At 39.2% G+C, this 14,032-nt stretch overlaps 1 protein-coding gene across 1 annotated transcript in view; it reads left to right on the top strand.

Moving 5' to 3' along the window:
• The window catches only part of FLT3 (fms related receptor tyrosine kinase 3), a 60,510-nt gene that overhangs the window by 26,730 nt on the left and 19,748 nt on the right, over positions 1 to 14,032 (top strand). Inside the window, exons 5-12 of the mRNA XM_045844837.1 lie at positions 605 to 734; positions 3,332 to 3,459; positions 3,778 to 3,917; positions 4,013 to 4,166; positions 4,980 to 5,148; positions 10,830 to 10,933; positions 11,612 to 11,723; positions 13,452 to 13,630. Of these exons, the coding sequence (XP_045700793.1) occupies positions 605 to 734; positions 3,332 to 3,459; positions 3,778 to 3,917; positions 4,013 to 4,166; positions 4,980 to 5,148; positions 10,830 to 10,933; positions 11,612 to 11,723; positions 13,452 to 13,630 (1,116 nt within the window). The remainder of the gene's footprint in view (positions 1 to 604; positions 735 to 3,331; positions 3,460 to 3,777; positions 3,918 to 4,012; positions 4,167 to 4,979; positions 5,149 to 10,829; positions 10,934 to 11,611; positions 11,724 to 13,451; positions 13,631 to 14,032) is intronic.

Here is a 14,032-nt window from a genome sequence, read left to right as displayed (position 1 = left end):
GGCATTGCGAGAGTGGCAGATGGGGGTGGGGGGCGAAGGTGTAGTGGTCCACTGCCAACGGGAGGCCAGTTTGTACTCTCAATTCAGTTCCAGTTCTTTTTATTTTTAATTTTATTTTTCAATTATAGTTAACACTCAGTATTACTCAGTTCCCATTCTAACTCTATCCTATTATACATTTGCATTTCTAAAACCATATATTTCTGCCTAAATCTAGATAAAATTATTTGAAAACAGCTGGGTCTTCAATCATAAAAGTATGGGTTTTAAACTTCATGTTATTTCCAGTTTTCTTTTACCTATTGTGTCAATATTTGTATTTTCACATGGCTTCACCCCATTTGTCTTTAGTTGTCTGTGGATTTATGAAGTGCCCAAAGAAACTGGCTAAGAGTATAAATGCTAAAGTTGGCATGTCAGCCAGAGTTAAATTTATTACGTTGGTCAGAAGGGGTTATATTATTATATATATTTAGAGTGGAGCAGAAGACACTGCTATGATATAAAACACTAGCTTTTCTTAATGATGTAGAATTTTTCTGAGGGGGCTGCTAAGATAATTATTTTTAAAATATTAAAATGTTAATAATTTGTGATGCTTTAGATACACAGCTTTACACATTAAGGAGACCATACTTTAGAAAAATGGAAAATCAGGATGCCCTGATCTGTGTGTCTGAGAGCATTCCGGAACCAACTGTGAAATGGGTGTTTTGCAATTCACAGAGTGAAAGGTATGACATATAATAGAGATAACTGCTAAGATTTCTTTACTTGTTTGGTCTTTTTCTAAAACAGTTGACATCGTACTGGATGCACAGTTAAATCTGTCACCATGTTAACAGGAAACTTTGGCCCCCTAATGAATGATTAGTGTGGACTTTCCAGGGAGGATGGGGGGTGCTGCTTTAGCAAGGAGGCCTTTCGAAACGCTCCTGGGGTCTGGTCACTCAACTGCAGGGTCCTCCCTGGACATAGAAGCCCTTTTAAGTTTTAGGGTTGTTAGCTCCCTGAGTGTCTGGTTAGAGAAAAAGAAACATAGGGATTTTAGTGTATTGTTCCCTATAAGTAAGAACTTACCTGTGAATAAATGCTTAATTTGTGATTATTCTTTTCATTTTGGAAGAATAGTTGAATATGATTGTTTAAGGACTTAGAATCTAGCCTGAGTTTGAACCCTAGTTTGCTTACTACCTGCATGGCCTTGAAGAATGGGGATGGTAGTGGTACTTACCTTGTAAGATTGCTATGGTGGATAAATGAATTGAAGTTTTTGAAACACAAAGAACAGAGCCTAGCAGATAGTAAGTTCTGTATAACTGTTTACTTTTGCTTTTTGAATGTGCCCTAGCTAAGTTTTCACAAAGTAAGAATTCATGCAATTTGAACTAATTAAAATTTGCGGAACAATTTTTATTTAAAAATGGGACTAAAGAGGAGAAAAAGAAATCAGGTTATTAAAGGACATGCATGTGATTCCAAATTTTCGATGGGAAAGAAAAAGAGGTTACCTGTAGATATACATATACTGTGTGCATAGACTACCACCACCACGACAACAAAATTAGAGAGCTGCACAACAAAATCTAGGTAATTAAAACTCTTCGATTTTTCCCCTAAATTTTCCAAAATTCCTACAGTGAATCCAACTATTGTTGTCTTATTGTCCCTAGAAACAGACTGGCCTGGGATGGGTCTGCCTCAGGCTAGCCTAGAGCATGTGTGTCCTTGACTTTGTGCAGGAAGGATTTCACAACACCTGTCCAGGTGATTCTGAGAGTATGTTTATGAAAGCTGGGGGCAGTGAAACAAGAATGGGCTTAGGACAGAAGAAACAACAGCAGAGAACCTAAGGGGTGCTCTGCTTTAGCTCCCTGGAAACATTATAGGAAAGTGAACCTCGTGGGATTGAGGGCTGTGTGGACTCACCGAGAAGTAAAAGTTACAGTGACAAAAGTGAGCCATGACTAGGCTGCTTAAATTTAGCTCATTGACAAGGCAGAGAAAATGGGCCGTAGAGACAGGTTCAGAGAGTTAGCCTGGGACGAGCTGCCACTGCTCGCTGCTCTCCTGGTTGCAAGTCTCTTGGGGACCCTTGGAGTTTAGGAGAAAGACAGCAAAAGTACAAGCCCAAGAAACGGAGGTGTGCTGCATGGACAGCACTCACAGGCTTCCTTTATCCTGAGGGATTTTATCTGTTTTCTAAAGGCAGGAATTTTAGGGGAATCTCAGGGGAGGATCTCAATAGAGTATTCATCAGCTTTCCAGGTGTGTCCTTCTATATGCTGTTGATCAAAATAAGTGTATAGAGGGGTCAGGGTCATTCTCTGGTCAGTTTCACCATCAAAGAATGTCACCCTAGAGGGACTGGGATTGGGGCGGGTCTGCCCCAGCATGCTCTGGAATGTGTAACCATATGCTCCTAAGTGTCCTTGGTTAGGCAAGAGAAGACCTTGTGATTTATTATCTGGCTGTAAATTGCTCAGCCAGTTTGTTCAGCTTTCCATCTCTGTTTCCCCATTCCACTTGCTAAGGAATTATCCTAGCTTCTTACCTTCCTGCCTCATTATAATAAGGAAAAAAAAAAGCTCTCAAGGATTGATGCACAAACGAAGAAAAGAATACCTCTGACTAAAGTGATAAAGAGGGGAGAAGTGACAATAACTAGACTCCAAAAGCTGGATCTGTTTTGGGAAAGGTCAAAGTTAGGGAAGCTCTGAGGAGGAACCAAAGTCCATCTTCTGCTAGGGGAGAGGGAAGGGCTTGCTAAATCCTGAGATGGGGCTGAGGGCTGACAGCATCCCTCTGGAGGGATACCTGGCCCTCCCCAGTCAGCTCTGGGAACTGAAGACTTTGCTACTCTCCCTCTCACTGCTTTGTCCCCTTCCGTGCTTCAAAGAAAAGACACCTACCTTGTTAAGCTGTATTATAAACTTCATCATGCTTTCCTTTTCTCTCTTCCTCCCCCTCACTTCTGTCCTCTTTCTCAATTCTTTTTTTCTCTTTAAACAACAAGGAAGGAGTCACCAAACACACACACACACACACACACACACACACACAGAAACTTTTATTATGTAATTCTCTCATGTTATTCTAATTTTTGAGATAATGAGTAGCTAGTTCCTTATGGACTCTGCTGAAATCACAGATGTGGGCTTTTGTTTGCCTTTTGACCTCCCTTCTTTGCACTTTTAGGCAGGCTCTTGATAAAACCCTAGACAAAACTCTTAGTAAAACAAGCTCTAGAACCTGTAACTATGTTCTTCTGAACATTCATTTGTAATTTGAAAGCATATTTAGTCAAATGACATTTATTTTCTAATTGTAGTTGTAAAGGAGAAAGTCCAGCTGTTGTTACAAAGGAGAAAAGCATACTTCATGAGTTGTTTGGAACAGACATAAGGTGTTGTGCAAGAAATGAGCTGGGCCAGGAATGTACCAAGCTGTTCACCATAGGTAAGACATAATGTTATGTATTTCTTTTTTTAGTGACTATTCCTTAGAAACAACCTGAGACTAACCATAAACATTTAGGTGATCATTCAACTTCAGAAATTCTATGGTCCCTTTATACCAGTTTAAATGTAATATTATGGATCTGTAAGTGCTATAAGATTTAACAAAAAATGAAAGATTTTTAAGATTAATAACATAATAAGAGGCTCATAACATTTGTGATGACATCAAAATCTTAGCTCTTCAGAATGCTCAGTATATATTGTGTGATGAAGACAAATCACTTTTTTTCTTACTTGGAATGCTTTTGTCTTGTAGACCTAAATCAGACTCCCCAGACCACACTGCCACAATTATTTCTTAAAGTGGGGGAGCCCTTGTGGATAAGGTGCAAAGCTGTTCATGTAAACCATAGATTCGGGCTCAAGTGGAAATTAGAAAATAAAGCCCTGGAGGAGGTAATATGTTGTGTTTGCATTCTGAAAATGCAGAAACAGCAAACTGATAGTCCCGGTTGAAATCATTAAATTCATTTTGTTTTATTAAAACCTAGGGCAGCTACTTTGAGATGAGCACCTATTCCACAAACAGAACTATGATACGGATTCTGTTTGCTTTTGTGTCATCAGTGCGAAGAAACGACACTGGATACTACACTTGTTCCTCCTCCCAGCATCCCAGTCAGTCAGCATTGGTCACCATCGTAGGTAATGCAGGCTGCTCACTCAATCTTTATTCTTATTTTTAGTTGCTTTAGTGTGGACTGTGAGGTACGTGCTGCAAATTCGGATTTCAATATGTTAGTGTCAAAAGCTGATAAAGACACTGAATCAGAATAGCTTTGCAAACGTAAGCTGCTCACTGCCTTCCTTTTCCAGTTAAACTGAGCTCTCTTGAATGTCACTGTCTTCGTACTTACTCCATTGTAATGTGATCATCTGTTTGTGGAGTTTTGTATTCCAGTAGACTGTAAGTTTCTTAAGGACAGGAGTAATTCTGTCCTTGTAGTCCCAGAACATGGCAGAGAGCCTGACACAAAATGGGCTGTTAATGCATGCTTGTTCTAAGAACTGAGAGGACAGTGGACAGTGGCTGAGAGATCTAGACAAGCACCTACATGCTTTGAAATTTGGGTAGACTAAGGAGGATTTGAAAATAATCATGCCTTAAGTAATTTCAGATTAGTTAAATGCTAAGATGTGAAGTGATTCTCTTATCACACTGATAAGGAAGTGTTCCACAAGGAAGCCTTGTGAGTAGTGCTGGCTATAGATTGTTCTTTTGTTCTTTTTCTTGTGCCCTGAGGTTGCTTTACATGACATGTGTCACTGAGAGAGCCAGTCTGTCTGAGGACCCCTACTCTGTACATGGCCAGCTGTCATGTACACAACCTTTCAACCCTTAGAAATTGTCTGCAAAGAGTTTTCTTGCATTAAAAATGATAAATAACAATGTATTCATTGTCTCAATATATTTTCATATGGATCTCACCTAATTTATAAATGCTTTTTTTTTAACAGAAAAGGGATTTATAAATGCTTCCAAAACCAATGAAGATCATGAAATTGACCAGCATGAAAAGTTTTGTTTTTCTGTCAGGTTTAAAGCATACCCACAAATCAGATGTACATGGACCTTCTCTCAAAAATCATTTCCTTGTGAACAGAGTAGCCTTGATGATGGATACAGGTAAGACAACACAGAGCTCCAGGTCTCGGCATCATCTTAGCACAGCTCTCCTTGTTGCCCTAACAGAGGAGTGACTTTGTGTTATGAGTTCGTGTATTATTGAGTTGACACTGGAGACAGCAGATGTGAGGACACAGTAAGAGAGGGTTTTATAATCAGTTCAGATACTGTAACCACCACCTGAAAAACGGAAAGAATCCTGTTAGTTTGAGCAAGGTTCTGTGGTGTTTTCTGAGTCACCAGATTGTCACTTCCTGTTGGAGAGTACGTGCTGCAGTGAGCACAGGACTCTCCCTCAGCAGATCTGCAGAGGATTGAGGAAGTAGAGCCCTTGAAAGACGGGAAAGAATAACCTGTCAGTGTACTGATTTGTTTTCAAAAACTGGTGCAGAAATTGCCTAATAATCAATGCTAAAGGAAAATTTTGTTTTCCCCTGGTGTCAGAGAAGCACTTGGCCCTATGGGATTCTCTTTTTAACCTAATTCAAAGATTTAAAAAATCAATTCAATTTAGTTCAGTGAATATTCCCTTAATATCTTTCTTGATGAGTTTGATGCTCTGTGGGGCTACCAAGGTGAATAAGGTAGTGTTTCTGTCCTCCTCAAATGTAGAGAGGCACGTGTAAGCACCAGAGGCCACCTGGGAGATCATTGCTACTGTGCTGGTGACACCTGGTACATCCTCTTAAGATTTTACAGATTCATTGATTAGAGGACATGTTTCTGATATATGGGTCGTGGGCTAATCTAGTAGGCAAGTTAATTTGGTTTCTTTCCATAATCAAAATCTATACTCCTGACTCTAAGTAGTTATCTTATAACTATCTAGCTAAATGAATGAATCAAGGCAGGTCCTGATTCCCATAGTGGTTTTTGCTTTTCATTTAACATGAACTGGTGATATAGTTAAGCTCTTTGTGTGTTGAATCTCACCATTGAGTTTATATGCTCCATAAGTGTTGGCCATCTGTCATTTCTCTGTCTTTGTATAATGCCTCCTTCAGTCAAGGGTGTTTAATAAACGAACAAATCGTTGTCACCCCAGGAAGGCAACTCCAAGTGTAAAACCTGGGCCAAAGATGAGTCAGTGCATCCTTTTTGCACTGCAAGGACCACACACAGCACTCAGTGTTCATTTTATTTTAAAAAGTTCTTGAAGAGCTATAGCATTTGTTGATGATAATGATTCACCACTTAATACAAATGCAAAAGGAATATGCTGCCAAATTCATCATGAAAAAGTGGTCAAAATATTGCATAAAATGAACAACAGTCTTGACTGGTGTGGCTCAGTGAGTTGAACATTGTTCTGTAAACCAAAATGTTGCTGGTTCAGTTCCCGGTCAGGGTACATGCCTGGGTTGCAGGCCAGGTCCCCATTTGGGGGCCTGCAGGAGGCAATCAATCGATGTTTCTCTTGAACATCCGTGTTTCCTTCCCTTTCTTTCTCCCTCGTTTCCCCTCTCTCTAAAAATAAATAAATGAAATCTCAAGAAAACTCCACAAAATATGTGAACACTAGCACTCTAAATGTCTTTTGCTGTCTACACGAGGCTCAGTGTTGAGATGGGGGTGGCAGACTAAGTTATAATCTGAGTTCTTTTCAACTTTTTATCATAAAAATTTCAAATTTACCAATAAACTCCAAGAATAGTACAGTGAGCTTCCTTTTCCCACCACATAGATTCAACAATTTATTCAGACTGAATTTTGTTTGTCAAGTACAGTATTTTACTATTTCAAGACGTGATATAAATTTTTGTGCGCAACTGAAAGGTTTATATAATAACATGACTCCTGAAAGAGCTTTGATGTGGTGACAGTGTGTGCACCAGACGCCTCTCAGGTTCCCCTCATTCGCAGCTTCATTTCTGCAATCTACTTCCTCAAATATTACCCCCCGAGTTCACTACGGCTTGCCTTTATGTGTTCACAATTTATCAAACTGTAACTTTCCAGCAGTTCTGATAGCCTGGTCTTGAGAAAAGGTTCTAGGATAGTTTATCTGTTAGTTTCTACAATATTTTATCTCTATAAACTGAATTACAAACAAATCTACCTTTGCTTTTTCTAGTTTGGTGGTAAAGAAAAAAATCCCAAATTATTAGAATTTTATAATTATTTGGTAATTTCCTCTTAAAGACACTCCTTTGGCCTCCATGGAAACTTGAGTCTGAGGAAGACAGGATCATCTGCTTCTTGGTAAAGCACCTCAGTCCATCAGCTCTCTGCTCTCTAGTTTCCACAGGGCCCATTTTATTATTCTCGGCATTTCGATTTGACTGCATAATCCCTTGTTTTTTGAGTAAAGCATTCTTCACTTTATAGTCAAATTACTTCCTGAGCTACTAGAAAGAGGCTGCCCTTTCTCAACTCCTCCCTTTAGGCGCTAAATGGAAAATAAAAATGACCTGTATTTTGATTGTTCAGAGGAGAAAACCCTCTGTACTGTGCAGTGAGAGAACATCTTAGTCACTGAGATACTATGTCAATGTAAACCCCAATTCCCTCATCTCCCATCGTCTCATACCAGCTGACCATTTTCAGAAAAACACTGAGGGAAAGAGGAAGCTTTGAACCTCATAGCCACCTAATAGGTTAGTCCCTTTGGAATTTCCAGAAGAGGTTCAGCAATGCTGTTGTTTCTACTGCTATGACTGACTCATAAACAGGAAGACAAGCAGCTTAAAACAACCCGGATATTCACCTCTGCCTTCAGGTTATTTATGTGACCACTTTCCTACCTGAGATTGAGGACATGCAAGGTGCTATCTGCTTGATACCAGGGCCAGTCACACTCCATGAAGACAGCACAAAAGACTTAGGAGGGAAAGAATTTACAGAACACTTTGTTTTGGACTGCATGACAATCAATAGTTGTATTGGTAATTTCTTCCTCTATCAAATTAATTTGTGCTTTTGGCATGGTCCCTGGCTAGCCACATGGCTTTTTGTTTTCTTCTTCTTCTTAATCTTCTCTTGTTCCTTTTCAGTGTCTTTGGCCATTGTCTAGTGAGAATTACATTTTCCCTTATAGTGGCTCACATCTTTCTCTTGGACCACTTAAACTCTGTCTTGCTGAAGTCTGGAAATCACATAATTTACTTTTCTCTCTAGTGTTATAAATTGGCTTTCCCCTAATCTTTCTACCACTTGCACTTCACAGTCATTTCTTCTTGTTGTCCAGAAGTAGGTCAGGATAAAAAGTTCCCTTTTTACTATTTTTTGATAGGTTTAAAAATTTTTTTATTGTTGTTCAAGTACTGTTGTCTCCATTTTCCCCCACCACCTTTTTACTTTTTAAAAAATGTTATTTATTTATATTAATCCTCACACAGGGATATGTTCATTGATTCCAGAGTGAGAGGAAGGCGAGGAGAGAAATAGAAACACTGATGTGAGAGAGAAACATTGATCGGTTGCCTCTCATATGCACTGTGACTGGGGATTGAACCCCAAACCTAGGTATGTGCCCTGACTGGGAATCAAACATGCAGTCAGAATTACCTTCCAGCTTCGGAGTTAAGGATACCCAACATTGGTGTCAGATAAATACAGGTTCAAAGCTACTCATCCATTGCTAGCTGTGCAATTTGAATCTTAGATATCAGCTGGTGTTCTGTTTTCTCCTTCATCTCCATATCCAGTCCAGCACCTGCTTTCTCTTTTTCCAGGTACCTTTCTCCTTTCCCATTTTCCCTACCTTAGGCAATGCTCACCTTTTTATGCTCTGTTGAAATCTGAATTTTAACTTCTCTCCTAGGACTTCCCACATAATACTGTAACTGCTTATTGACTTATCTGCCTTCACCCCCAAACTATAAACTCTGTGAGAACAGAAATCTATTTTTTCTAAATCACTGTTATATTCCTGATTCCTCCCACAAATAGGCTCTACCAATGACTGTAGAATGAATGAATGAATGAATTCCTGGGTTACAACGACTGCCTCCAGATTTCTCTCCAATAAACTTTTCCTATGGCCATTAGTCTAAATTAAAATAGTGTTCCTGATAATCCTCCCTTGCTCAGGAGTCTATAGCATCTTCTGCTTTCTCCATCAGTTCTAAATAATCCAATGAGTTTTCAAGGTCCTTGATCATTGGCTCTCCCCCACCCATTTAGCCCTCTTTTCTACCCATATCCCAACGAGCACTTCTGCTCAGTCCATTGGCCTCCCTATTACTCTCCTTTGTGGCTGTATGAATTTCCATCTCATGTCTTAAATCCTGCCCTTGCCTTCTCCTCAGAAATCTTTTCTTTTGCCCTACCATTAAAACTAACTCATTCGTGGAGATCTGGCACAAGTCCCACTTCTAGGAAGCCATTGATATTTGGCTCATCTCTACTGGCCTCTGATCCATTTATCTTCTGCTGGCCTTATTATATTGTTTAATGTTATAACTATTCTGTTTATGTAGTTATGTCCACCTACCTGGGTATATTGTTGAGGACAGGAGCCATATTTTATATGTTTTTTGCATCTTCTATAGCTCCTAGTTTATGGCTGGCCCTCACTCTGGTCTTCCTGTTTATGTTTCTACCTTGTCCACACCCAGTCTTCGTTTTTTGGGGTTTTTTTTTTTCATTTTAAGCAGACTGTATAGGCGAAGCCTAATTAAATAACCTTTGAAAAAGCCTTATTTTTTTTAATCTAAGAAGAACCTTAAAAAATCTTTATACATCCATATATGTATATTTTAGAGAAAGGGCAAGGGAGGGAGAAAGAGAAGGAGAGAAACATAGGGCATGAGGGAGAAACATCGATTGGTTGCCTCTCATGCATCCCCAACCAGGGACCTGGCCTGCAACCCAGGCATGTGCCCTGACTAAGAATCTAACCAGTGACTGTCAACCTATGCTTTGTGGGAAGACACCCAACCTGCTGAGCCACACCATTTAGGGAGGGGAACTTTTTTTATTTCTTCAATGCATGAAGGCATAGTCAACAGGTCCTCACTCCCCTACTTCTCTTATACTATCCCACATCCCACTACAATAGCCAGCATCTCATATACATGACAGATATGGTGGATAACCCCCAAGATCAAGTTATCTATGTTAAAATGTGTTGAGTGGTTGATGAGCATTCCAAGTAGATATTAGAGCTTGCTGAGATTGCCCAAAGATTTTGTGCACATTCAATTGATTTGAGTCCTCATCACTGTTAATTGCTATTTAAGTCAAAGGTTGGTTATAGGTTTTGCTTTGGACCCATGCCAGAGAACCATTCTTTTAGGAAGCAAGGGAGTTACGGGCTCCTTCAGCACAGAGGTTTTTCCATATTTCTGGGAGTTTGGACTAGTCCAGAGTGTGTAGAACAGCAGGGGTGGGAATCTTCTTGTCTCTCTAAGGAGCCTCAGCCAGGGTCAGTGTGTCTCAACTTTTAATTTGCATAGGAATCACATGGAAATCATCTTAAAATTTAGACTCTGAGTTAGTAGGCTTCGGTGGGAGCCTGATTTTATGTTTCGAACAAGCTGACAGATAACACAGGTGCTGCTGCCGCCTGCCCACAGACCACACTTTGAGTAGCAAGGGCCCAGCACATAGACACTCCTTGCCCATTGAACTTTAGAGAGTGAATATGTGAGGGAGATTCCTCCCATGCACACCATCATTCATTTTAGCATCTCCTGTAAAAATTGTGCTAAGTCTGTCTTCAATTCTTTTTAAAACAGTGTATCTGAGTTTTGCAACCACAAATACCAGCCAGGAGAATACATATTCCATGCAGAAAATGATGATGCCCAGTTTACAAAAATGTTCATGCTCCATGTAAGAAGTAAGTTAAATTATCAAGAAATTTAATTTTAGCCTTATAATTCCTTAACTATTAATTAACTATGACCTGAAAGAGCTAAGTAATGACTTACAAGCACTGATGTAAAACTTCTCATATACTGAAGTGTTTTGAAATTTCACTTTCATACCTACTGGCTTTGTTTTTACATATATCTTTTTCTGTGCTCATCCTTTGAAGCTAAGAGACTTATTCCATGTGCTCTGTGAATGTGTTTAGTGTTGTGACTGTTGACTTTAGTACTTTGAAAGGTCATGTTAAGGAAAGGCCAAATGCCATATTACCTGCTTTTTACTCATTTTAATATTTTTGTTTCTCTGATCTGTAAAAAGATAAGAGTACATTTCACTGGAAGTATTGTAGCTACTTCTGAAGCTAAGAATCATCTTGAGGTAGATAGAGGTCTATACCTTAGCTCTCTATGGAGCCTAGCAATGGGAAAGTGGTGTTATGTAGACAGGCAGTCAGGCTGCCTATGCAAAAGGTTACATGGTGGGCAAAGAGGAAATAACCAGAAGCCTTGTGTCATCCTGCATGAGAAACCCTCCCAGAAGCACAAACTGCTTGGAGTAAATGAGTCACCTGTACAAAGCTGACTTGGAAACCATTTCTATAAAGTACTGTTCTCTGTGAGCTTATTTTTCATGTTATTCTCTGCAGGGAAACCTCATGTGTTGAGCAAGGAATCATCAGCAGGTTACGCCTCTTGTTCCTCGGATGGATATCCATTACCATCTTGGACCTGGAAGAAGTGCTCAGACAAGTCTCCCAAGTAATCAAGACACTGGCATCTTGTTCCTGATCTTAGTGGGAAAGCTTTTAGTTTTTGTCCATTGAGTATGATGTTGGCTGTAGGTCTCTTGTATATGGCCTTTATTATGTTGAGGAATGCTCCCTCTATTCCCACTTTGCTGAGTGTTTTTATCATAAATGGGTGCTGTACTTTATCGATTGTGCTTTTTCCACGTCTATGATATGATCATATGATTTTTGTCTTTCCTTTTGTTTATGTGATGTATTATGCTTATTGATTTGCAAATATTGTACCATCCTTGCATCCTTGGTATGAATACCACTTGCTCATGGTATATGATCTTTTAACGCATTGTTGAATGTAGTTTGCCAATATTTTGTTGAGGATTTTAGCATCTTTGTTAATCAGCGATATTGGTCTATAGTTTTCTTTCTTTGTTGTGTCTTTATCTGGTTTTGGAATTAGGATGATGCTGGCTTCATAAAAAGAGTTTGGGAGTCTTCTGTCTTCTTGGAGGTTTTGGAATAGTCTGTGAAGGATAGGGGTTAGCTCTTTCTTAAATGCTTTGTAAAATTCTCCTGTGAAACTGTCCAGTCCAGGGCTTTTGTGTGCTGGAAGTTTTTTGATTACTGCTTCAATTTAGTCAGCTACTATTGGACTGTTCAGGCTTTCTGCTTCTTCTTCATTCAGTTTTGGAAGATCATGTTTTTCTGGAAATTTGTCCATTTCACCCAGGTTTTCAAATTTCTTGGTATACAGTTCTTCATAGTAGTTTCTTACAGTCCTTTGTATTTCTGTGCTATCAGTTGTAATCTCTCCTCTTTCATTTCTGATTGTGTTTATTTGGGTCCTCTCTCTTTTTTTCTTGATGAGTCTCCTTAAAACAGGAATGTCAAAATCATTTTCACTGTGGACCACATCAGCCTCATGGTTGCCTTCAGAGGGCTGAAAATCATTTCAACTCCTTAACAGTTAAGGAGTAGTTATATTTATCTTTAAAAAAATTATATTTATACAGTCCTAAAATTATTTCAACCCTTTGAAGGCAATCTCAAGGCTGATGTGGCCCCCAGTGAAAATGAGTTTGACACCCCTGGCCTAAAGGCTTGTTGATTTTATCTTTCCAAAGAACTAGCTCCTGGGTTTATTGATCCTTAGAATTGTGCTTTTGGTTTCTATGTTGTTTAATTCTGCTCTAATCTTGGTTATCTCCTTCCTTCTACTTGCTCTAGGCTGTCTTTGTTGTTATTCCTCCAGTTCTTGTGTAGTTTTTGTGTATTATGTTGTTTTTAGTTTGTAAACTAACCTTATAGAGACAAGATAACCATAGAAATTAACTGGGAAAAGATAGGACCACTCAGGTGTTAGAGTTTAGCCCTAATTGATAGGCTTAAGTGATTAAAGCTATAACTTCATAAGCGACAGTATCTGCTTTCGAATAAAGACTCCTTTTCTTTAACATCAAAAAAAAAAAAAGACACTGGCATCTCTTATATTGGAAGAACATGACATTCACACTCTTCTTGACATATTGGCTCTTTCTTATAAAAACAGTTTAAGAAGAAATGATGAAATACTTAAAATGCATACCTCTGAATCCACCATAATTCTATGTGGTCATAGATTATTTCTGATAACTCATGATAGATGAATATCTTTTCAAGCTCACTTAGAGAAACCCCAACTTCCAGTCTGATGACAGCCCCACCTATCTAACTTACCTCTCTGTCTATCATTTCTTTTCAGCTGCACAGAAGAAATCACGGAAGGAATTTGGAATAAAAAGGCTAATGGAAAAGTATCTGGACAGTGGCTATCAAATAGTACTCTGAACATGAGTGAAGCCATCGAAGGGTTTCTCGTGATGTGCTGTGCACATAATTCCCTGGGCACAGCTTGTGAAACAATCCATTTAAGCTCACCAGGTACACAGCAGCTGCTATTGTAATGCACCACCTTCAGGAATTCCCCACTAGAAATTAGTCCCTGTTGTTCATTTTTGTTTGGGGGATTTTGTAAGAACGTAGAGGTTCAGTGTGTGATACCAGAAGGATTTTTGAGTCAGGCAGGAATCCCCACTGAACCTACATTGTTGTGTAGTTCAGGGACAGAGTGACTTCAGTGGAACATTATTATGACTCACGGGTTAGAGTGATGTAGGTAGAACCACAAACTTCCAGAGCAGTGAATACCTCCCGAGAGGCTCCATTTTAGAAAAACAGATTTAGTAATTTGGAGTTGCTGCCATTTTTCCCTTTTGCTTGATCTCCTTATTTGCCTTTAGCTTGCTGTTTTATAATTTTTAGTTTTGGTTCTTTTTAGAGCCA

This window comes from Phyllostomus hastatus, unplaced genomic scaffold, assembly GCF_019186645.2.
Source record: "Phyllostomus hastatus isolate PE091 unplaced genomic scaffold, TTU_PhHast_1.1 phas_contig_41, whole genome shotgun sequence".
In the NCBI taxonomy this organism is placed as follows: domain Eukaryota; kingdom Metazoa; phylum Chordata; class Mammalia; order Chiroptera; family Phyllostomidae; genus Phyllostomus; species Phyllostomus hastatus.
The sequence above is the reverse complement of the archived record's forward strand: the minus strand, read 5'-3'. Positions and strand labels throughout refer to the sequence as shown.